This window comes from Rhinolophus hipposideros (assembly GCF_964194185.1).
Source record: "Rhinolophus hipposideros genome assembly, chromosome: 15".
Lineage (NCBI taxonomy): Eukaryota > Metazoa > Chordata > Mammalia > Chiroptera > Rhinolophidae > Rhinolophus > Rhinolophus hipposideros.
Window position 1 is genome coordinate 63,279,869 of NC_138061.1, and position 24,288 is coordinate 63,304,156.

The 24,288-nt window shown below is 35.2% G+C and overlaps 1 protein-coding gene across 27 annotated transcripts in view; it reads left to right on the forward strand.

Moving 5' to 3' along the window:
- The window catches only part of MAPK8 (mitogen-activated protein kinase 8), a 117,140-nt gene that overhangs the window by 66,612 nt on the left and 26,240 nt on the right, over positions 1 to 24,288 (forward strand). For all 27 annotated transcript variants that reach the window (XR_013995019.1, XM_081074912.1, XM_081074915.1 and 24 more), the window contains 4 exons: positions 8,258 to 8,428; positions 11,856 to 11,985; positions 16,829 to 16,887; positions 16,984 to 17,122. Coding sequence is in view for 26 of the 27 variants with exons in the window: in XM_081074912.1 (XP_080931038.1) it covers positions 8,307 to 8,428; positions 11,856 to 11,985; positions 16,829 to 16,887; positions 16,984 to 17,122 (450 nt within the window). In the remaining variant the exon portion in view is untranslated. The remainder of the gene's footprint in view (positions 1 to 8,257; positions 8,429 to 11,855; positions 11,986 to 16,828; positions 16,888 to 16,983; positions 17,123 to 24,288) is intronic.

Genomic DNA, 24,288 nt, shown 5'->3' on the forward strand with positions numbered 1-24,288 from the left:
AGCATCCTCCATTGGCCACATACCTTTCTCCACCAATTCCCTTTCTTCTCTGCTGAACTTCTCTAAGGAAGTAGCTACACCCACTTAACCTATTCCTAAAATCACATCCTACTCACACTTCAGCTCATTTCAGTCTAGCTTCTACCCCCACAGCTTTACTCAAATGGCTTGACGTTTCTGTAGCATTTAATACTGTTGACCATTCTGCTCTTTAAAACACTCTTCTTTTGGCTTTTCCAGTGTGTTCTCATTTTCTATGTCTCTGGCTACATCTTCTCTGACTTGTTTGTTGGCTTATCTTTCTCTAATTGCTCATTAAATGTGGGTCTTCACAAAGCTGACTCTTAGGCCTCTCTTTTCTTATTACTATACTACTTTTGAATTATATCATTTAATTGCTTCAATAATAACAACTACTCTTCAATTTATATCTTTTGCCGAGAATTCTCTGAGGTCCAATTCTGTATCAAGCTACCAACTTGATATTTCCATTTGGATGTCTTGAGAGATGTGTCAGACTCAACATGCTTAAGATTCAACATGTTTATAATTTCTCCTCTTCCTCCATGTCCTCTTCACCACCAAGATTTGTTTTATTTTGGACTCAATTTAGTATATAGTGAAGGACTCAAATCCTCATTCTTCTCCTTAGTAACTTCTCACCATAGGCAATTGAGCTTTCTGGCTCAATTTCATCATCTGTAAGATGGAAAAACAATAGTTCCTATTTAACAAGGAAACATCAGTGAAGATTAGCATAGGGCACTTACGGTTCAGCCAAGATGTAGTAACAGGGATTGAATTTACCCTTAGCCATAAACAACTAGAAATGCCTTATAGGACTGTTGTGAGGATGTGTTTATAAAGTGCTTGAAACAGGACCTGGTTAAAGTAAGCTCTATTTAAATGTTTGCTTTTTAAATATGGATATAATGATAACAATTGTGGGATGAAGCAAAAGTGGTGCTTAAAGGGTAAATTATAGTTTTAAATACTTGTAAAAAAAAGCACTTCTTGAATCAGTACTCTTAAGCTTCCATTTTAGGAAGCTAGAGGAGAAAAGCAATCTCAAAAAAAGCAATCCCAAGCAAAAAGAAGGAAATGAAGACAAGTGTCGAAAGCAATGAAATAGAAAAGTGCAAAACAATAAAGAAAATCAGAAATTATAATCTGGCTTTTTAAAAAACAATCGATAATAGTAATAAAATTCTAACCAGACTGATTCCAGAAAAAAAGAGAGACGACACAGATTACAATAGCAGGAATGAAAGAGGACACATGACTACAGATATTGTAGACATTAAATTGGACAACTTAAATGAAATGAGCAAATACCTTGAAAAAGAGAAACTACCAAAGCTCATTTAAGAAGAAACAGATGATCTAAACAGCCCTATATGTAAATTAAAAAAATTTTTTCAATTACAATCTCCCCTCAGAAAAGCTCTTATCCTAGAAGCCTTCACTGAAGCATTATATCAAACATGTAAGATGAAATATTGTCAGTTCTACACAAAGTCTTTCAGAATATAAAAGAGGAAGCAGCATTTCCCAACTCATCTTATGAGGTCGACATTATCCTAACTAGAAAGAAAACTACAGACCAGCATCCCCCATAAAAATAGATGGAAATACCTTCAACAAAATTTTAGCAACTGAATCAGTAATATGTAAAAAGGATAGTACTTTCGACCAAGTGGGATTCATTACAGGAATGAATGCAAGGTTGAAAATCAGTCAGTGTAATTCATATGAACCAACTAAGTAAGAAAAAAAGGTATGATTAGCTGGATACAGAAAAATCACTTGACAAAATGCAGTGTTCATTCATGGTAAGAACTATGAGTAAACTAGGACTTAAAGGGAACTTTCTCAACCTGTTAAAGGGCATCTAATAAAATCCAGTAATTTACATCACACTTAGTGGTAAAAGCCTGAATGTTTTCCCCTCAAGATCAGGAACAAGGGAATGATGTTTGCTTTTAACACTTCTAATCATTATAGCTAGTGCATTGCGGGGGCAAAAAAAGGAATTCAGCGGCACCCAAATTGATATGTAGAAAATCTTAAAGAATCCACAAACAAGGCTACCAAGATTAATAAGTGACCTTAGTACAAAATTATTGTACAAAAAATTGTGTTTCTGTGTACTAACAATGAACAACTGAAATTTTAAATAAAATAACCAAAAAAACATTATAATAGCATCTAGAATATTAATACTTAGAGAAGTCTAACAAAATTCTGCCAGGCCTGTATATTGGAAACTATAAAACATTCCTGAGAGAACTTAAGGAGAACCAAATAAATGGAAACGAATACCATGTTCATGGATCAGAAAACTCAAAATTGTTAAGATTTCATTTCTCCCCAAATTGATATATATACTGTTCTATGTAATTCCAGTCAGTATCTCCACAGGGTTTTTTTGTAGAAACTGACAAGCTATTTTTGAAATTTATATGAAAATGCAAAGAGCCCTAGAATAGCTAAAACAATTTTGAAAAATAACAAAGTTCAATGACTTACATTGTCTGATTTCCAGATTTACTATAAAGCTATTAATCAACACAGTGTGGCATTGGTGTAAGAATAGACATATAGATTAATGGAGTAGAATATAGTCCAGAAACAGACCTACACACATATGTTCACTGATGTTTGGCAAAAATGCAAAAGTAATTCAATGGAGAAAAGTACAGTGTTTTTGACAAATGGTTCTGGGATAGTTGGACACACATATAAAATAACAACAAACCTTAACCTTTACCTTACATCATTCTAAACAATTAACGTGAAATAGATTATAGATTTAAATTAAATGTAAGAACTAAAACCATAAAATTCCTAGAAGAAAGCATGGGGGAAAAGCTTTGTGACCTTGAGAGTAGGCAAGGCATGATTTCCTAGATAAGACATGCAAAGCCAAACTATAAAGAGAAAAAGATCAGTTGTACTTCATCTGAATTTAGTGTTTGCTTTTCAAAAGTTGCTCTTTAAAACTCACTGTTAACACAATTCCTATCAAAATCTTAGCAGTATTTTTTGTATACATAGACAGGTTTATTCTAAACTTTGTATGGAAAGATAAAGTATCTGGAAACAATTATGTATAAGAATAGTAAATTTGGAAGAATCATACTACATGATTTTAAGACTCCTAAACTCAAGACGGTGTGGTGCTGATCAAGTGATGGAACAAAGAAACAGAATAACAAGTCCAGAAATAGACCCACACAAATATAGCCAAATGAATTTTGACAAAGATGCAAAAGCAATTCAATGAGAAAGAATAGTCTTTACAACAAATTATATTAGAACAATTAGACACCTACAGCTGTATAGCTAAAAAAATAGACCTTGGCCTAAAACTCATACTTTATACAAAAACTAACATAAAGTGGGTTGTAGATCTAAATGTAAAATGTAAAACTATAAAAGCTATATAAGAAGACATAAGAGAAAATGTTTGATCTAGGGCCTAAGTAAAAATTTCTCATGCCAAGAGTAAATTCCATAAAGGAAAAATTTGAAAACTTGGCCTTCATCCAAGTTAAAAACTTTTGTTCTGTGTAAAGAGAAGTCACATCCTGGGAGAAAATACAGTTGAACAACACGAGGGTTAAGGGCACTGACCCCGCATGCAGTCAAAAAACTGCATATAGCTTTTGACACCCCCAAAACTTATTATAAGTATCCCGGATCATTGGTAGATTGTATCGAAACAATAGATACTTATTGAAGAAAAAAAAAAGGCACATATATTTGTGAACCTGCAAAGTTCAAATCCATGTTGTTTCTAGGATTTGCAAATTGTGTCTAACAAGGACACATACCCAGAATATACAAACAACTCTCTAAATTTAACAATAGGAAGTCAAATAATCCAGTTAGAAAATGGGCAAAACACTTGAACAGACACTTCAGTAAAGAACATATACACATGGCAAATGAGCACATGAAAAGATGTTCAATATCATTAGCCATTAAAGAAGTACAAATGTAAAGCCCTGATGAGATATTGCACACCTACTAGCATGGCTAAATATTAAAAATACCAGCTTGAGTAAGTGTTGATAGGATGTGGAGGAGCTGGATCTTTCATACATTGCTGGTGGGAATTCAAGATGATAACAGCCACTCTAGGAAACAATTTGACAGTTTCTTATAAAGTTAAACATGCATGTGCTATATCTTTGTCTTGGATATTTGCCTTAAAGAAACAAAAACTTACTTTTCACACAAAAATCTATAGACAAAGATTTGTAGTAAGGGGTCTTATTTGTAATAGCCGAAACAACAGGTGAATGGTTAACAGACTGCTGTACATTCATTCATACAACAGAATAATATTCAGTAAGAAAAAGAACAAACTATTGATATCTCAGCAATCTGGAGGATTTCAGGGCATTATACTGAGTGGGGAAAAAAGCAATTTCATAAGATTACCTATTATGTGATACCACTTATACAACATCTTTTAAATGAGAAAAATTATAGTAATGAAAACGTATTTGCAGGGGTAGGGTTGTCTGGAGTGTGTGATTATATATAGGGATAGCATGAAGTACTTTCGTTGGGGTAATGAAACAATTCTGTATTCCGATTATGGTGGAGGTTACATTAATATATGCATGTGATAAATTTACATAGAACCACACATAAAATTAGCACATTTAAAAAGCCAATAAAATCTGAATAAAGTTTGGTTTAGAATTATAACAAGTCAACTTTCTCATTTTGGTAATTATGCTATACTTATCAACTGCTGTCAGGTCAAGAATACGCAGGGACTCTGTACTAACCTCTATGTGAGTCTAGAAAAGTATTTGAAAGTAAAAAGTTCACACACAAAAAGATGCTCTTAAGAAAATGGAAAGGCAAGCCACAGACTGGAAGATAATACTTGTGAAACATCTGGTAAAGGATGTATATCCAGAATATATAAATAAATATTATAATTCAGTAACAAGAACTCATTTTTAAATGGGCAAAGGAATTAATTAGCTACGTCAAAAAAGATATGTGAATAGCTTATAAGCCCACAGAAAAGATGCTCAACATCATTATTAGCAAATGCACATGTAAGCCACAGTGAAATACCACAATATACCTACTAATATAGGTAAAATTAAATGGCAGTTAATATCACAAGAATGTGAAGCAACTGGAACTAGTTTATACTAGCGTCATCTATTATAACCCCCAAACTGGAAACAGTCCATATGTCCAAATGGTATATCCACACAATGGAGTACCACTCAGTGATAACAAGGAATGCAGTGTAGAGGAATCTTAAAAACATTAGGGCAAGTGAAAGAAGCCAAACAGGAAAATTACGTGCTGTGTGATTTCATTTATATGAAGATCTAGAAAAGGCTCAACTAAGCAGTTCATTGGCTGCCGTGGACAGGCCAGGGGTAGAGGGCAAGGATTGATCATACAGGGAACATTTTGCAGTGATGGAAATATTCTACATCATGATTTTGATAGTGCTTACAGTGTTGTATATATTCATGAAAACTCATCAATTGTATGATAAAAGTTGGTGAATTGTTTAGGGCTTTCACATGTGCTGTTTCTGCTGCCTAGAAAGCTCCCTTCTCTCCCTGCCTGGTGAACTCATATTCAGTGTGCAGATCTTGCCCAAACCTCACATCATTAGGAAAAGGAATCCTTTCCCGAGCCCAGACTAGCATAGGCTTGCTTCCATAGCATCCTGCCCTTTCCTTTCATTGCTCTTATCACTGCCATAGCTTCAATCAGGCCGTTTCTCAACAATGTAATGTCCCTTTTTTCTGTCTTAACCGCAGCTCTGTGAGGGGCCAGGTGCTGATGAAGGTTGTGTTCTCAGTACCTAGCGTAGAGCTTGACTCATGCTACTCTAATAAGTAGTATTGGAGTAGGTTCCTACTCCAATAAGTAGGAACCAGTCTAAGTGAGTGGAATTCTCTGTCTCCTGTTCATGGGAGTGCAGCTGTGCCTTCTGGGGCCGGCACCACTCGCTGGGCTGCTTAGGTAGTTGGCTCCTTTGTCTGCTGCCCCTGCACTGTTCCTGGGGAGCTGTGGTGGTTCCTGGACTGCTCTGCTGCGGCCACAGCTTTGTCCCGACTTCTGTGTGAGCACCTTGGACCCGCTCCTGCTGCTAGGACACTCTTTCTGAGAATAGAGAGAAGCCTTGTCCTACTATTAATATTCTTACTATTCTTACTGTTAATATTAATATTACTATTCTTTTAGCAGAAAGGGAATCCTGTCCTCTGTTTTCTGGATCTGCTAAGCTTTTTCTTTGATTTCCTGCAAGTTGGGAAATTGAAACACAGCCTTTTTGTTACCTGCTTTGGTAATAGTACGTAAACTCCTGTGAAGCACCTCTTTCTGTCCTGATCCTTTATCTTCTTAAGGAGAGGAATACAAGTCTTCCAAGCAAGCTTAGAAAACCTTATCTGCAGGCTTCTTGAAGTATAAACACCATCAGCTCTGCACCCAGCCTCTGAGCACATGAGCGGAGCACCCAAGACCAGTACTGTTTCCAGGCCTGGGGCCAGACCTAGTTTCCTGGATAAACATGTGTGTGACATACCTGATGAAGGTTCTGACACTAAGCACACTCCTCCATTGCTCTTCCCACTTCTCTTCCTCCCTGTTTCCCTGCTCTGGTAGGCAAGAGGGAATTAAAGATAAGGTAGCAAATCGGTCTGGATGACCAATACCCTGTATTTGCTCATCCGATGAGCATAGCTGAGTATTCAGATCATTACCAGACTCTTCTATAGCCTGTGGTCTGGGTGGGCACTTAGGCAGAATTTATGAGACTTGTCATTTCAGACAGTCTTCTCTGGAGTATTACATGACGAGTTTAGTTATTGATTTTGGAAATGCTGCTCTGGGCCTTCCTTTAATTTATCCAAATAATCTAACTCCTCAGTTGCTTCCAGTTTCTCTTCTTTTTTAAAGCTCTTATATTGTTTGGACCTTTTTGTTTAGTTTTTGTTTATTTTGAATTCCATCACACCTAAGAATCCTCATTAATTGTAATGTTCTCCTTCATCTGAAGTATTCCAATCGCTCACTAGTTTTCCAACTCTCGGGCCCCCCACTTCCCAGTGGCTTCCACCCCACTCCAAGAATTCAGCTGTTAGAGTCCAGTTCATGAGCCCAGCCATGGTAGACACTTTATATTTGTCAGATTAATCATTTGTCTTGTAAGTCTTAACAGGATTTTGTTTTTGTTTTGTTAGCATTACCTTACAACCTCTCTCTCTCTCTCTCTCTCTCTCTCTCTCATTCTCTCTCTCATTCTCTCTCTCATTCTCATTCTCATTCTCATTCTTAGACCTAACAGGTTTCTTGGTTTAATGTGGGATGTGGGAAGTAAGTTGGAGCTGTCCTGCTGCATGCGCTTTGTAATACGCTACTTGCGTGTCTAAGGATGGCTGAGGAGTTAATCAATAACCAGTACTAAAAAGGATGGGAAAAGACTGTCTTGGCTTTTAATCAGATAGGTGGTGAATAAAGAACTGTGGTCAGGTAATAACATTTGATGCCCCAAACAGTTCAGAACAATATTTTTTGTTTTGTTTTATATCCTAATATACTAAATGCGTCCATCTTACATTTTCCCATTCTTAATATAATGTTATATTTTCTTATTTTACCTTACATTTTCTATCCTGCTTCTCATTTCAACCATTACAACTTCAACATACGCGTTACACCCGGATCTTGCTGTTGGGGATCAGGGCTCTGCACGTGAGGTGGGGGGATGCGTGTAAGCAGCTCGCTGGCCTGTGAATTTGGTGTTCGTCCATGTCACGCGGGATGAGAGTGTGAATTATTTTTGAATGAATATGTATCAAAATCAAGGTTCAGTACTTTATGATAAATACGGTTTTAAATTTTGAACTGCGGAAGCAACCTTGAAAATATGTTTCATTATAATTATTTGCTTTCTTTTTTTTTTTTTACGGTTTTCCAGTAAGTTAAGACATATATGCATATTAATACCAGTGACTTCTAGATTGGATAAATTGCTTGTCCTAGTAGAAGTTTTTCTTTTTGTATTTTTTAAATTATCAGTTGTTTCCTTAAGTATAGCAGATGCTAACCAGGCTCTGTGATATTTTTTTTTCCCAATTGTGTTTTTTAATGAAACCGCTCTTTGAACATGCATAATCTAGCAGTCATTGTTACTATTAGTGAACAGAGTGAGAACTTGAAATTCATTCTGTTAACGTCACATTTTATTGTTTTGCAGCTTCTCGGTGAATTTTTGGATGAAGCCATTAAATTAATTGCTTGCCATCATGAGCAGAAGTAAGCGTGACAGCAATTTTTACAGTGTAGAGATTGGAGACTCTACATTCACAGTCCTGAAACGATACCAGAATTTAAAACCTATAGGCTCAGGAGCTCAAGGAATAGTATGGTAAGTTTTTACTTCCAAAAATTAGGCAAAGAATCATTAACTATTGTTATTTTATCCTCTCGTAATATAGATACCTTGGTGTAAATATTTAATTTATCTCAAGAATTTTAACTAAAACTATAAAATTTAAATTAAAGCTATAACAGTAAGTTGTTTTGTTCAGGGATTAATGGTCTTTTTTATTATTCATAAAACAGATGTCTAAATCAGCACTGTCATCTTTAAATATAACTTGTAATTAAATACTCGGTCATATGCCATATAGAGGCAAATATCTGTATCAGGAAAGAATAAGTGGCATACTTAATTGATTCTATGTATACATCTGTTCCCATAATTAACTGTTTAGTAAGAAGCTTCACTTAATCATCACTTGAACAGTATAATGAAACTGGAATTTCAGAAATCTTAGTTTAACCAGAGGAATGAAGTCAGCTGTATCATCTAGCTGTTTCAAAACTCATATATATGTTTAAAATTGATTTACAAGCTAATTTCTACAAAATGCCTAGCCTTTCTAGATCAGCCTAATTCCTTATAAACTGAAAGGGAAAACACTCGTTGGGATAGTTCTGCTAATGATTTTAGATCACTAACTTAGCATAATAAGCTAGTGTTTCTTTATTACTTCTTCTTGAACCAGATTTGTTTCAGAATCTATTAAAAAAACTAAGTGTTTATGACTGCAGTTCTCCCAGGTTCTAGAAAAAAACTCTTGCACATGTACTCAGAAATACATAGGGCTTTTCTTTGCAGCACCGTTTGTAATAGCAAAAATTGATAACAGCATCAAATCAATGAATAGAATAAAATAACATGATATATTCATACAGTGAAATACTGTACAACATTTAAATGAACTGGAGCTATATGTGTTAACAAAGGTAATCTCAGAAATGTAGTGTTGATTTTAAAAGCAAGATGCAGAATATACATACATGATATATAGTTTTTATATAGTTTAAAATAGGTGAACCAGTAACATATATTTATGGATGCTTACATACGTTGAAAAGTGGTCATAAACACCAAACTCAAGAGTAGTGTTTACCTATGAGAATACAAAGAAGGAAGGGGGCTTTAGCTACAATAATTTTTTAAATATCAGAGCAATTGTAGTAAAATACTGAAATCTAACACAATTGTGTAATGGGAACACTAGCGTTTATTTTTTCTGTATTCTTGAAGTAATTTATAACATCAAAAATTAAAGAAGTTGGGTCATTTTAGAAAGCATTATTGTCTGGCTGGTTTTCATTTTAACCAACCACATGTAACCAACTACAGATTAAAGATAAAATAATGTGATAAAGTGAACATGGGAAGTATTCTCCAGCTCTTGGTTCAGAATCTCGCTCCATGATATACTAACTTTGTGACTCATGGCAAATTAACACTTCTAAGCCTTCTCACCTAATTTACAAGGTTGTTTTGAAGGATATATTCTTTATAAATTACTACTGTTTAAAAATATATTAATGTTTCTATCCCTTCTTTCACTTACCCTCGCTTAAGTGCATTTTGAAATTTGTGTCCTAGAGTTTAAAAAAAAATTGCTTTGGAAGGACCCTTAAGGAACAGTCCCTGTCCTAAGGAATAAATAGCTTCAATTTTTTGCTTATTCTTTCATAAACGATTACTATGAAATAGACCAATATTAAGCAAAATAAATTTTAACTCACTGTTGTGTTACTATCAAAATCAACTGAAGAACTTAATTTTTTTTAAAGGCATTTTTTGGGGCCCCAATCAAGATTCACTGGGTCTGGATTAGGTCCTCTGAATCCCCAGGTGTTTCTGATTTGTGCACATTTACAAATCAACAGTTAGAAACCTAATTTCCTTGGATATAAAATAATACAACCTATTCAGAAACTTTTAAACTTTAGAGTTTGAAATATCACTTTGATTTAGCAGTTAAATTAATCAGAATGAATTTAATGGTTAAAAATAAAATGTACTTTATCTGAAATATGTCCCCAAATGTGTTTTTTTTTTTAAATTTGGGAGGGACGTATCTATAAATACGGCATTTTCTAAGTAAAGATTATAGTACTAATGTATATTTTGGTGTGTATATATTATGTACGTAGGCAATTGTGGTATATATAGAAGGTACAGATGTGTACATTTATGCAGTACCAATTTCTTAATACATATATTTCTACAATATATTTGATATAGTGAGATAGCCATAAAACAACTCAAGTATCCAGTTAGGTGAGAGAATAATTTTAATCAGTAGTATGCTGACTTTTCAAATATTTCATAAACAGAAATAGTCTTTCATAGTATGTTAGGCGGTCCAGTATGAAGAGCGTAACCTCATGTCTTAGTCTTCCAGTCTCATCTTTGCTGTTTAACTTTCTGGCTAACCTTGGGCAAATTACTTAACTTCTAGCCCTATATCAGGCAGTAGTGACTTGAAATGATTTTTAAAGTTTCTTTCAATCATAATATTCTATTAATTTTAAGACACTTTACCATGTTTGTGCTTTAGTTTCTCTGACTTGTCACGTGCATAAGGTGCTGTTTGGTGGGTGTCACATGGGAGACAAAGCTATGAAAAGTAATGAGCATGATGTTATGTTTCCCAGAATAATAGATGTTTCACTAACAGTTGTGAAGCACCTTCTCATGTCCTGAAGTCTAGCATTAGTATTTATAAACACCTTGATTTTTAATTCTTTCTCCAAAACAAAATTTTTAAAAATTATTTTCAGGTGTATAAAACAATGTAATAATTACACATTTGCACCCCTCACAGAGTGATAATCCCACCAAGTCTACTACCCCTCTGACATCATATATAGCTGTTACAGTACCATTGACTGTATTCCCTCTGCTGTTCTTTACATCCCGTCAAAACAAAATTTTAAGGGCTTACATTTTATATTATAAAATAATCGTTCATATAGATACCTCTGTATGTCCCTTCCTTTTTCTGTATTCATTTTGTGTCCAAAGAGGATGGAAGTGATGTACTTAGTAGAATCCTCCAGCAAATATTTTGAGTAGAATTTATGGCCCTATGTATTCTTTATCCTGTCTTTCCTTGGTGTAGGTGCAGGGTGAATGGTTCCTTTAGGCTCTAAGCTATCTTTTTGGACCTGAATACTAATTAAAAAGGTGTGCATTGAGTGCCCATGGTATGCTCAGTGGGTCCTGGAGGAACCCAGTGAGCAAGCAGGGTCTCTGTCTTCACAGTCTCAGTCCATTGTCTCTTGAAGCCATTAGCATTTCAAGAAACAGTTAGTGCTATACATTGTTCAGAATGTGCTGTAAAGGCATAGAAGAAACTTGTTGAGCAGCACAGACGGGGAACTGATCCAATTGCATTCATCTTTGGAGAAAGGGGGAATCTGTATGAATGTTTCATAAATTCAGTTTTGCAGATTTTTGACTGTTTTTGAATTTCTTATTACAGTGCAGCTTATGATGCCATTCTTGAAAGAAATGTTGCAATCAAGAAGCTAAGCCGGCCATTTCAGAATCAAACTCATGCTAAGCGGGCATACAGAGAGCTAGTTCTTATGAAATGCGTTAATCACAAAAATGTAAGTGAACATTTTAGAAAATTTCTTAAGTATAGATGAAGTAAAGATTTGCTAAGGAATACATGAATATCAAAAACTTTTAGAATATTAGGTGCTTTAAATTGTTCTTCTGGATTGAAACATTGTTTAAAAGGTTTACATATCTACAGTGAATTTTTTCTCAGCTTCATTAAATTATAGCAAGAGAAAAATGGCTTCTGAAATTTAAATTTTGTGATTTTTGTGCCATTACATTTGCAGAAGGACTTTTAAAGAGGTCAATGTTTTAGAACTGTATTTTAGGCTTCATCTCATCTTCTGCTTTTTGTTTTCTGTCAGGCTGACATTTCAGAAAACTGGAGCCCTAATACAGGGATTGTTTCCATTCACTTTGACACTGGAACTTTATTTAATAATATTGGATATAAATTCAAATCATTTCTTCTCACCCCAGTCTCTTCTCTTTAAGTGATAACAGTGCTCTCTGGTTACTTTATGTTGAGGATAGCCAGTGAGCATAAACCAGTTTAGCACAAACTGAAAAAAATGTTTAGATGGAATTAGAGAAACATTCTGATTCTATTTCCTAAAAATTATAAAGACTTAAACCTATAACTTTCACTCATTTTGAGAATAGTTACACTTTTTAAAGCTTACTTTAAGCATACTGATACTTTTGTGATTATTTCAATGGAATGATGTCTCCAAGTTGAGAGGAAATAAACTGGGAGTGAATTTGAAGTGAACTGTGCAAGCGACAGTTTTATGAAGTACTTAACCAAAAGTATCTGACTGGAGACGTTTTGTGGAGTTTGTCCAAAGGAGTTTATAAAATATAAAGAGCTCATTACTTTCCTATTGCAGATAACACAATTTAACTATGTGCAAGCCTCTGAGTATTGGAATTACTAGATTAGACACTAAGGGAAATTTTTTATGGAAGTTACGGATTAGGTTCTGTGTTTGGGCAGTTTACAGTGTTATTTTGAAGGCAAAACAAATACAGAGTTACGTATCAACCATAATAAAGCAATAGAAGGTTAATTATCAAATCATGGTAGATGAAAAAGAAGTGCTGAGATTTCAGGGGGGAGAGAATTGCCGTGATCCTTAATGAAATGGAAAACTTTGGGGAAGAGTGGACCTACACTAATTCTTAAAGATGGGGTAAATTTGGATTGTTGAAGGAAGGTGGCCTTCCAGAGACGAAAAATAGCATTAGAAAAGGGCACAGAGATAAAGATTAACTTCAGTCAGGGGTGGGGAAGAAGTGTCAGCCAATCTTGTTCTAGGTGGGAGCCAGGAATGTTACTTGTCAAGGTTTTGCTGGTGCCTTACTGCACTCGGACATAGCTGCTCGTACCTCTTGTAGCCTGTTCCATGGAACTGGTGGTGATGGCATTGCCTGAGTTTCTCACTGAGGAGATGGCCAGTGACTCCTATCCCCACTGAATGGAGAGCATGGAATGCTTGTTTCGCATGATTAGCCCTCTAGTGAGGGTGGCGCAGATCCATCCAGGCAATACCCTGGCCATGCAGAAGAGTGACGGCACAGAGTAGATGCTCAAAGTACATTTGTTCAGTGAATGGATGTAAAAGTAAATATAGGGAAACCAGGAATGGTAATGGGGTTTTTTCACTCCATGATGGACGAAAGTTTTGTAATGTCTTTTCAACATTTTCATGTTCTGTACAGATCTTTATTGGTCTAAACATATCTGGCTTTTCCCACTCTCTTCTTTTTTTTTCTTTATTGTGGTAAAACATTCATAATATAAAACCTACTGTCTTAACTATTTCTAAGTGTACAGTTCAGTGGGATTAAGTACAATCATATTATTATGCACTTCCCACTCTTTTCATAGATGGTTTTAAGTTTCTTTTTCAACTTAGTCACTTACCTTTGAACACACTTTGCTATGTCACTTAGCATGCAGTATTGCATATCTGATCGAATCCTCTGAGAGGAACTGAGGCATTTCATCTCCGCTTAGCTGTGGACGTTATAATTCTGTTCGGAAATCAGGTCACCACTTGGCTTCACATTGTCTAAGCAAGTTATCCTTTATCACAGACCTGCTAACACAATACATCTCTCCCATGCTTTTCTTTTGGTTTTGAAGAATAAGTATGGTACTTTCTATTTCTCCCTATTAAATTTCACATGGGAAATTTGGTTCTTCTACCTGGAAGGTTGGGGATTGCTTATTTCTTCTTTGTTCTGACTCCCCAATTTTTCCAGCCCTCCTCAATTCTTCATCTTTTTCACATGAATATTATCAGAGACACTTCGAAAAAAATTCTGCCTGAAATCTTCATATACGATATCTTGTTGCATTTCTCTGACTTACTGTTGTTCTTTGTTGTTTTTATTCACAAAATTAAATTGTTCAATGAATTTTTACCTTCTCCTAATAATTGTTACTTCTTTCAGTCAAATGCTACCCACTTAATCAGCCCTGGACTTTTATTTGGCTGTCTAGTCTGTGATTGATATAATTTTCTTTATTTCCCTTTTTGAAAAATAAGACAGCTGTTTCCATCTTTTTTTAAAACACTAGCGTTGTTGAGATATAATTTATATAGCATACTGCTTCATACATTTAATTTGTATAAGTCAGTGTTTTTTAATGTAGTCACTGATGTTTGTGACCATCAGCATGGTCAGTTCTACAACATTTTTCTCACCTCAGTAGGATACCCTGTATCCTTTAGCTCTTATTCCCCCATCTCCTTCCCACTCGACTCTAAGCAAATGCTGGTCTCTTTTCTGTCTCTATATGCCTTTCTTCTTAACACCTCTCTTGTACTCTAGGATTTCTCCTATATTAATGAGAACAGTTTTACTATTTCTCCAAATCTCCAGGTGTGCAGTTCAGTGGTTAGGAGACTTGGATTCATTTAGATCAACTAGAAGCTTTCATATTATCATTTCCCCTATCTTAAAAAGATACATATATATGTTTTACCCTTTCTGGTCTGAAAATTACTGAATTGATTCACTGAACAAATATTTGAATACCTTCTATAAACAAAGTTTTATGCTTATATGAATAACGTAGACTCTGCCCCAATGACATTTATGTCTAGAAGAACATTCCCATCCCTAAGTATAATTGTCAGCAAATATTTTTAAAATGTGTGTCACCTATCTTCCTCTGTGCCAGGGCTATAAAAGGGAGTAAGACACAGTTCTTTCTAACAAGGATCCTGGTGTGATTGGAACAAGGGTATTGTGAAAATGAGACGATACTACAGTGTGTTAAGTGCCGTAATAACATATAAGAAAGATACTGTGGGGACAAAGTAGAGAGAATATTGAGCTCTGTCAAGGACTACGGGTTGTCAGACTCTACAAAAAAGGACGAAGTTCAGTATGTTTATGACAAATATCGGAAACAATATGTTTAAAGGCCTTGAGAGTTTTTAAAAATTTAAATTTAGTGTGGCTAAAGTATCAAGTTTAATAGAGGGCTTAGCAGGAGGTGAAGCGGGTAGATGTCCTGTCAGTGAGGGCTTTGAATGTTCTGCGAAGGAGTTCTGGAATTTATTTGTTGGTGTTAAGTTTTAGAGGAGGTGAGTAATGTGATCAAATCTTTATTTTACTGTGTTATAGGCAATAAAATGGTAGCTAGACTCGCAGAAAACCATTGTTAGGGAACCTCGTGTTACAAGTCCTCGTTGCATGAACAGTCTAGATGAGATGTTAAGAATCCCGACTTGTATGGTAGCCCAGGGAATGGAAAGAAGAGGTTGAAATTCAGATAGACAATAGAATGGATAACATTCTCTAAAATATTTATTACAGTGCAAATAGTGAAAAAGGAGTAAAAAATCACTTTGAGCCTTCTATTGTAAAAGAGAAGGCACTCTGGAAAAGTAAGGAGTTTGGGTACAAATGATAATGAGTACAATTTATATTCCTGAGACTTCCTTGTGAAGTGGCAGTATATATTTGAGACTCATAAACTAAGCAAGGACTTCTAATTCATGTTTGGAATTAATTCATATTTTTCCAAACATCTCTATATGTATAGAGATGTTTGGAGAAAAAGACATGAGTAATATCACCCAGGGAAAGGTACAGATTGAGAAAAGAGGATGATTAAAGACAGAATAATGGGAAATGGCGTACCTGTTGGATAGGCCAGTGGAGTAGACTGGGAATGAGGAAAACTGGCAAAGTGCAGTATTACGAGAAACCACAGGGGAAGGGCTGAGATTATATACTGAGTTAGAGAAGAGTGGGCAGAAGGTATTTAAGATTTGCCTTCAAGTTATGTGGAGGATGGTGTAATGTAGATTCTTGATAATTGAATCTTCATTAAAGGAATGGATTATGTGGAGCTCTTCTGTTGATAGAATTTTTTTTAAAGACTTTTTTTTGGAGCAAGTTTGGTCTCACAGCAAAATTGAGATGGAGGTACAGAGATTTCCCGTCTTCCCCTGGTCCCACACACGCACGGCCTCCCCCATTACCAACATCCCCACCAGAGTGGTGCGTTTGTTAGAATGAATGAACCTGTAGTGACACATCATTATCACCCAAAGTCCACCGTTTACATTAGGGTTTATTCTTGGTGTTGTACATTCTGTGGGTTTGGACAAATGTACAATGACATGTATCTACCATTATGGTATCACATAGAGTATTTTCATTGCCCTAATTATCTTCTGTTCTCTGGTTCCCTCCCTACCCCCAACCCCTGGTCATAAATTTTTAATATGTAAAATAAAAGATATTACTTGAGTTTAGAACACGATTTTAAACTCGTGGTAGATTTTTTTTTAACCCATGTATTTGCAGTACTCAAATGAAAGTAATATGAAGCAGTCTCTAATTTTTCAACCTCTTTTGCCACAGATAATTGGCCTTTTGAATGTTTTCACACCACAGAAATCCCTAGAAGAATTTCAAGATGTGTAAGTGTTACCATTAAAATGTTACGTTAGTGCATTACTCTTAGATTGTTGCTGTACACTGTACACTTCAGCTGTCCTCTTTTTCCACCCATGAAGTTACATAGTCATGGAGCTCATGGATGCAAACCTTTGCCAAGTGATTCAGATGGAGCTAGATCATGAAAGGATGTCCTACCTTCTCTATCAGATGCTGTGTGGGATCAAGCACCTGCACTCTGCTGGAATTATTCACCGGGTTAGTAGAAAACACCATCTTTCTTTAAATCATTGCGTTGAAATTCACATAACATAAAATTAACCGTTTTAAAGTGTACAATTCGATGACATCTGGTACATTCACAACATGTGCAACCATCACCAATGTCAAATTTCAAAATATTTCATTGCCCCAAAAGGAAACCTCGTAGCCATTAATCAGTCATCCTCCATTCCTTTCTCTCCCTAGCCCCTTGCATCGTACCAGTCTGCTTTCTATGTCTGGAGTTACCTCTTCTGGATGTTTCATGAATGGAATCATACAATATGTCACCTTTTGTGTCTGTCTTCTTGAACGTAGCATAATGTTTTCAAGTTGGTCCATGTTGTAACATGTATCAATAGTTCACTCTTATATGAGTGAGTAACATTCTAATGTATGTATTTACCAGATTTTGTTTATCCATTCAGCCATTGATAGACATTTGGGTTATTTCCACCTTTTAGCTTTTGTAGATCGTGCTGCTATGAGCATTCACGTACAAGTGTTTGCTCGAGTTCCTGTTTTCAGTTCTTGGAGATATCTACCTAGGAGTGGAATTGCTGAGTCATGTGGTAACTCTATATTTAACTTTTTGAGGAACCACCAAACTATTTTCCACCGAGTCTACACCATTTTACATTCCCAGTAGCAGTTTATGACTTGAAATCCAATTTTTCCAAATCTTTGCCAGTACATAATTGACTTTTTTATTCTAGCCATCCTAGCGAATATGAAATGGTATCCCATTATGGTTTTGATTTGCATTTCCCTAATGACTAATGACGTTGAGCATCTTTTCATAGGCTTGTTGGCCATTTGCGTATCTTCTTGGGAGAAATTTCTGTTCAAGCCCTTGACCCATTTTTAATTAGGTTGTTTGCCTTTTTGTTGTTAGATTGTAAGAGTTATACTCGTATATTTCAGATACTGGATGGACTCTTATCACATAAGTGATTTGTAAATATTTTCTCCCATTTTGTATGTTGTCTTTTAACTTTCATGATATCCTTTGCACAAAAGTTTTCAATTTTCATGAAGTTCAGTTTATCTATTTTTTTTCTTTGGTTCCTTGTGGTTTTGGTGTCATATATAGGAATCCATTTTCAAATCCAAGGTCATTAAGATTTACACTTACGTTTTCTTTTCAGAGTTTTATAGTTTTAGCTCTTATGTTTAGGTTTTTGACCCATTTTGAGTTAATTTTTATATATGTTGTGAAGTAAAGGTCCAATGTTATTCTTTTGCTTGTGGAAATCCAGTTGTCCCAGCACCATTTATTAAAGAGACTATTATTTCCCAATTGAATATTCTTGGCTCCCTTGTTGAAAATCAGTTGGCTATAGAGGTATTGTTTTATTTCTGGACTCTTAAGTTCTCATTACATTGATCTGTGTGTCTGTCCTTGTAGCAGCACTACATTATTTTGGTCACTGTAACTTTGTAGTAAGTTTTGAAATGGGGAAGTATGACTCCTTCAACTTTATTCTTCTTTTTCAACATCATTCTGACTATTCGGGCCCCTTGTGATTTTGTATGAATTTGAATGTCAGCTTTTCCATTTTTACAGAAAAGGCCATTGGAATTTTAATAGGGATTTCATTGAATCTGTAGATTGCTTGGGTAGTTTTGCCATCTTAACTGTATTTAGTATTCCAGTTCGTAAACACAGGATGTCTTTTCATTTACTTCTGTTGTATTAGTCTGCTTGAGCCGCCATAGCAAAATTCTATAGACTGGCGGAAACAACAGAAATTTATTTTCTCACAGTTTTGGAAGCTGTCAGTCCGTGACCATGGTGTCAGCAAATTTAGTTTTTGGTGAGACCGCTCTTCCTGGCTTGCAGACAGTTGCCTTCTTGCTGTGTCCTCACATGTCCTTTTCTGTGTGCATATGCAGGTTGAGAGGGCACACTATGGCATCTCTTCCTCTTACAAAGAGACCAGTTCTTTGAGATTAGGGCCCCACCCTTATGACCTTGTTTAACCTTAATTACCTCCACAGTGGCCCTCTCTCCAAATACAGCCACATTAGGGGTTAGGGCTTCAACATATGAATTAGGGGTTAGGGGACACACAATGCAATCTATAACGTAGAGCTTTAATTCATTTCAGCAGTGTTTTAGAGTTTTCAGTCTACAAGTTTTTCACCTCCGTTAAAACTTTTTTCTAGGTATTTTATTATTTTTAAAGCTATTTTAAATGGAGTTGTTTTCTTAATTTCCCTTTCAGATTGTTCATTGCTAGTGCATGGAAACACAACTGATTTTTGTGTGTTGATGTTATATTATACAACTTTGTTCAATTTGTTCTAATAAGGGTTTTGGGGGATTTCTTAAATTAATTTTCTCTGTATAAGATCATATCATTTGCATAATAGTTTTACTTCTTCCTCTCCAATTTGGGTGCCTTTTGTTTCTGTTTTTTGCCTAGTTGCTCTGGCTAAAACTTCAAGTTGAGTAGAAGTGGCAAAAGTGGGCATCTTTGTCTTATCCTTGTTCTTAGGAGAAAAGCTTCCACTCTTTCACCATTAAGTCTGATATTAGCTGTGGGGTTTTCATAAATGTTCTTTATCTGTTTGAGGAAGTTCCACTTTGCACTGGAGTTACTCACATTGTACAGTCAGGGTACAGACCCCACGAAACTGCCCTCATTTCAGATACCAACCACAAGATTCCCAAGACTACCTTCACTTCAGATCAGCAGGCTGTAAATTTAGGGTCCCTACAACCACTCTCAGATTCAATAATTTCCTAGAATGACTCACAGAACTCTGAAAAGCACTATATTTTATGACTACAATTTTATTACAGCAAAAAAACAAACGAAAAAGCAACTTATTAATAGAACCAACCAAAGGAGGAGATGCATAGGGCAGAATGTGAGAGAGGTCCAAACATGGAGATTTCATTCAGTCTTTCCAGCCAAAATATAAAAATACAGAGTATTGCCAACCCGGAAAGGTCACCCAAGCGATTGGTATCCAGATTTTTTTTTTCTTTTCTTTTTTTTTTTTTTTTTTGCTGCTGAATCACATACTACCTGACCTTTAGTTTCCAAGCGTTCCTAAGGTTTACTCCAGAGGTTGGAATTGATACCCGTCCCAAAGCCTCACTCATAAATCACCTTGTTAGTCCTGTGGCCAAAACACCAGGCAAACAAAAACACTGCTGTCAGTCAGGGCATTCCAGAGGCCTGGAGAGCACCTGGAGCTGAGGGCAAAAGCCAGACTTCTACAAAAAATTAATTTTTCATCACATACCTTCTATTCCTAATTTAAGTGTTATTATCATGAAAAGGTGTTGGGTTTTGTCAAACGCATTTCTTCATCAGTTGAGATGATGATTGTTTTTCCTTGATTCAGTTAATGTGGTATATGAATTGGATTGATTTTTTTGTTTGTTTGTTTGTTTTGTTATATTAAACCACCGTTGCATTCCTGGGATAAATCCCACTTGGTTATAATGTATAATCCTTTTAACATGTTACTGGTATTATTTTGCTAGTATTTTGCTGAGAATTTTTACATCTATGAGGTCTGACAATTAAGTTTGGGAACTTGTTGAAATAATGTTGCTTACCTTTTTTGATATCAGCGGGATTATTCATTATGAATTTGTACCAACTGGACAAACAGTTAACCAAGTTTACTATTCGGAAGTGCTGAAAAGGCTGTGTGAAAAAGTTAAGACGACCTGAACTTTTTGCCAACAATTCATGGCTCTTGCATCACGACAATGCACCTGCTCACAGAGCACTGTCTGTGAGGGAGTTTATAGCCAGTAAACAAATAACTGTATTGGAACACCCTCCCTACTCACCTGATCTGGTCCAGTGACTTCTTTCTTTACCTGAAGATAACGGAAATATTGAAAGGAAGACATTTTGATGACATTCAGGACATCAAGGGTAATATGATGACAGCTCTGATGGCCATTTCAGAAAAATAGTTCCAAAATTACTTTGAAGGGTGGACTAGGTGCTGGCGTCAGTGCATAGCGTCCCAAGGAGAGTACTTCGAAGGTGACCGTAGTGATATCCAGCAATGAGGTATGTAGTACTTTTTCTGGGATCAGTTCGCAAACTTAATTGTCGGACCTCATATGTTCGTAAGTAGGTGATATTGGTATGTGTGTTTTGTTCTCTTGTGATACCTGTTTGGATTTGGTATCAAGATAGTGCTGGCCTCAGAATGAGTTAGGAAGTATTCCTCCCTCTTCTGTTTTTTGGAAGAGTTTGAGGACGGGTATTCTTAATTAAATTATTGGTAGAATTTGTCACTAAAGCCATCTGGTCTTTAGTTTTTGGTTTTTGGGTTTTTTGGGGGGAAATTTCGATTGATTCATTCTCTTGTTACGGGTATGATCAGATTTTCTATATCTTGCGTCAGTTTTGGTAATATTGTATGTTTCTAGGAACTTGTCTATTTCATCTAAGTTGTCTAATTTGTTGTACAATTGTTCATAGTATTTTTTATAATCCTTTTTGTTTCTGTAAAATTTGTAGTAATGTCCCCAGTTTCATTTATGATTTTAGTTACTTGCATCTGCTTTTTTTTCTTAGTCTAGGTAAAGGTTTGTCAATGTTGTTGTTCTTTTTAAAGAACCAACTTTTGGCTTTGTTTGTTTTCTCTGTTGTTTTTCTGGTCTCTGTTTTGTTAATCAACACTTTATTCTTTATTATTTCCTGGCATCTTCTTGCTTTGGGATTAGTATTCAAGGTAGACTGTTAGGTAATTGATTTGAGGTGTTTTGCCTTTGTTTTTTGTTTTTGTTTTTTTTTAATGTGGGTGTTAAAAGCTGTAAAATTGTCCCTGAGCTCTGCTTTTCAGCATTCCCTAAATTTTAGTATGTTGTGTTTTTATTTTCATTCATCTCGAAGTATTACTAATTTCCCTTGTGAATCGTTCTTTGATCTATTAGTTGTTTTAAAAGTATGTTGTTTATTTCCACAAATGTGTGAATTTTCTACTTTTTCTTTTTCTTGATTTCTATTTTCATTCCATTGTGGTCAGAAAAGATACTTTGTATGAGTTCAGTTTTTTTAAAAATGTATTAAGACTTGTCCTGTGGCCTAACATATGGTCTGTCCTGAATAATGTTCCATGTGCATTTGAGAAAAATATGCATTCTGCTATTTTTGGAGAATCTTTTATATATATCTGTTATATCTGGTTGGTTTATAGTATTTTTACATTATAGGATTTTTACATTATATTTTTACAAACTATAGTATAGTTTACATTATTTCCTTACTGATCTTCTGTCTACTCTGTTTTCATCCATTGATGAAAGTAAGGTATAAAAGTATTCAAGTATTATTGTATAATTGTCTGTTTCTCCCTTCAGTTATGTCAGGTTTGCTTCATGTACTGTAGGGCTTTGTTGTTGGATGTGTATACATATATTCTTGATGGATCAACCCTTTTATCAATATATATTGTCCTTTGCCCCATGTAACAATTTTGGACTTAAAATCTGTTTTGTCTGATATTAGTATAGCTATCCCATCGCTCTTTTGATTTCTATTTGATTGAAATATCTTTCTCCATTCCTTCACTTTCAACCCGTTTGTGTCTATGAATCTAAAGGGAGTCTAGTAGATAGCCTACAGTAGGACGATCATGTTTCTTTGATCCCTTCTGCCATTGTCTGGCTTTTAGTTGGAGAGTTTAATCTATCTGCATGTGAAATAATTACTGATAAGGAATAAGTTACTTTGGCCGTTGTACTATTTGTTTTCAGTATGTCATATACTTTTGTTCCTCAGCTTCCTTCATTACTGCCTTTTTTGGGTATTTAATTACTTTTTTGTTGTGTCATTTGATTCTTTTCTCATTTCCTTTTCTGTGTATTTTTCAGTCATTTTCATAGATTACTTTGGGGATTACAGTTAACCTCTTCAATTTATAAAAATTTATTTTGGGTTATTACCACTTTAACTTCAGTTGTATGCAAAAATTCTGCTCCTGTACACTCTCTCCTTTCTCCTTTATATCATTGTTGTCACAAGTTACATATTTATATACTGTGTTTATTAAGATAGATTTGTAATTACTGTTTATTGCATTTGTCTTTTAAATCATATTGGAAGAAAAATAGAAATCCAGAATACAATAATACTGGCCTTTGTATTTACCTATGTAATTCCCTTTACCAGTATTCTATTTCTTCGTATGACTTCAGGTTACTGTCTAGTGTTCTTTTATTTCTACCTGAAGGACTCCCTTTAGCATTTCTTAAAGAACAGGGATACTAGTGACAACCTCCCTTAACTTTTCATTTACCTCAGAATGTGTTAGTTTCTCTTTCACTTTTGAAGGATGGTTTTGCTTGATGTAGAATTTTTATTTGGCATTTGTTTTCTTTCAGCACTTTAAATGTGTCATTTCACTGCCTGTTGGTCTCCATGATTTTTTTTTTTAATAGCTGTTTATATCATTGGGGATTTTTTGTAAGTGACACATTGCTTCTCTCCTGAAGCTTTCAAAATTCATGTTTGTTTTTTTTGGTCTGGCTTTCAACAGTTTGATTTGAATGAGTTTCAGTACAGATTTTTTGCTTTTATCTTTCTTGTAGTTTGTTGAGCAGTTTGGATGTGTAGGTTCATGTATTTCATTAAATTTGAAAGTTTTCAGTTCTTATTCTTTAAAATATTTTTCTGCCCCAGTTTCTTCGTCCTTTCCTTTTGGGACTCCCATTATGCGTATGTTGTTTAATGGTATTCCATGTCTTGTTTTCCTCATGTTTAATGTTTTGTGCCAAGCAGTGGGGGTTATTCATTTTCCTTACAGTGTTTTCAAGAAATACCCTCTATCTAAGCCCATGACCAAGGTCCCACACTGAGAATGCAGGATGCTTTCTTTAAGACCCCTAACTCAGCCAGGGAAATAAGTAGGGCAAAGGCTAATAAAAACACCATAAGTCTTTTCTGTTGTTTTAAGTTGCCTCTTTCTTCATTCTGCGTTCAGTTGGTCGTTATAAATGTTGGACTATTTTACAGATTTCAGAAATTTGTTTTGATCATTTTTGCTCTGCTTTTTGGTGTTTCTGGGGAGCTATCTACTCTGCCATCTTTGCTGACATTACAGTTTTTCTTCATATTCTTGGAACATTGTATTTTGCTGATTTTTATGGAGTAATATAGGGTTATTTTTGCTCTTAAATG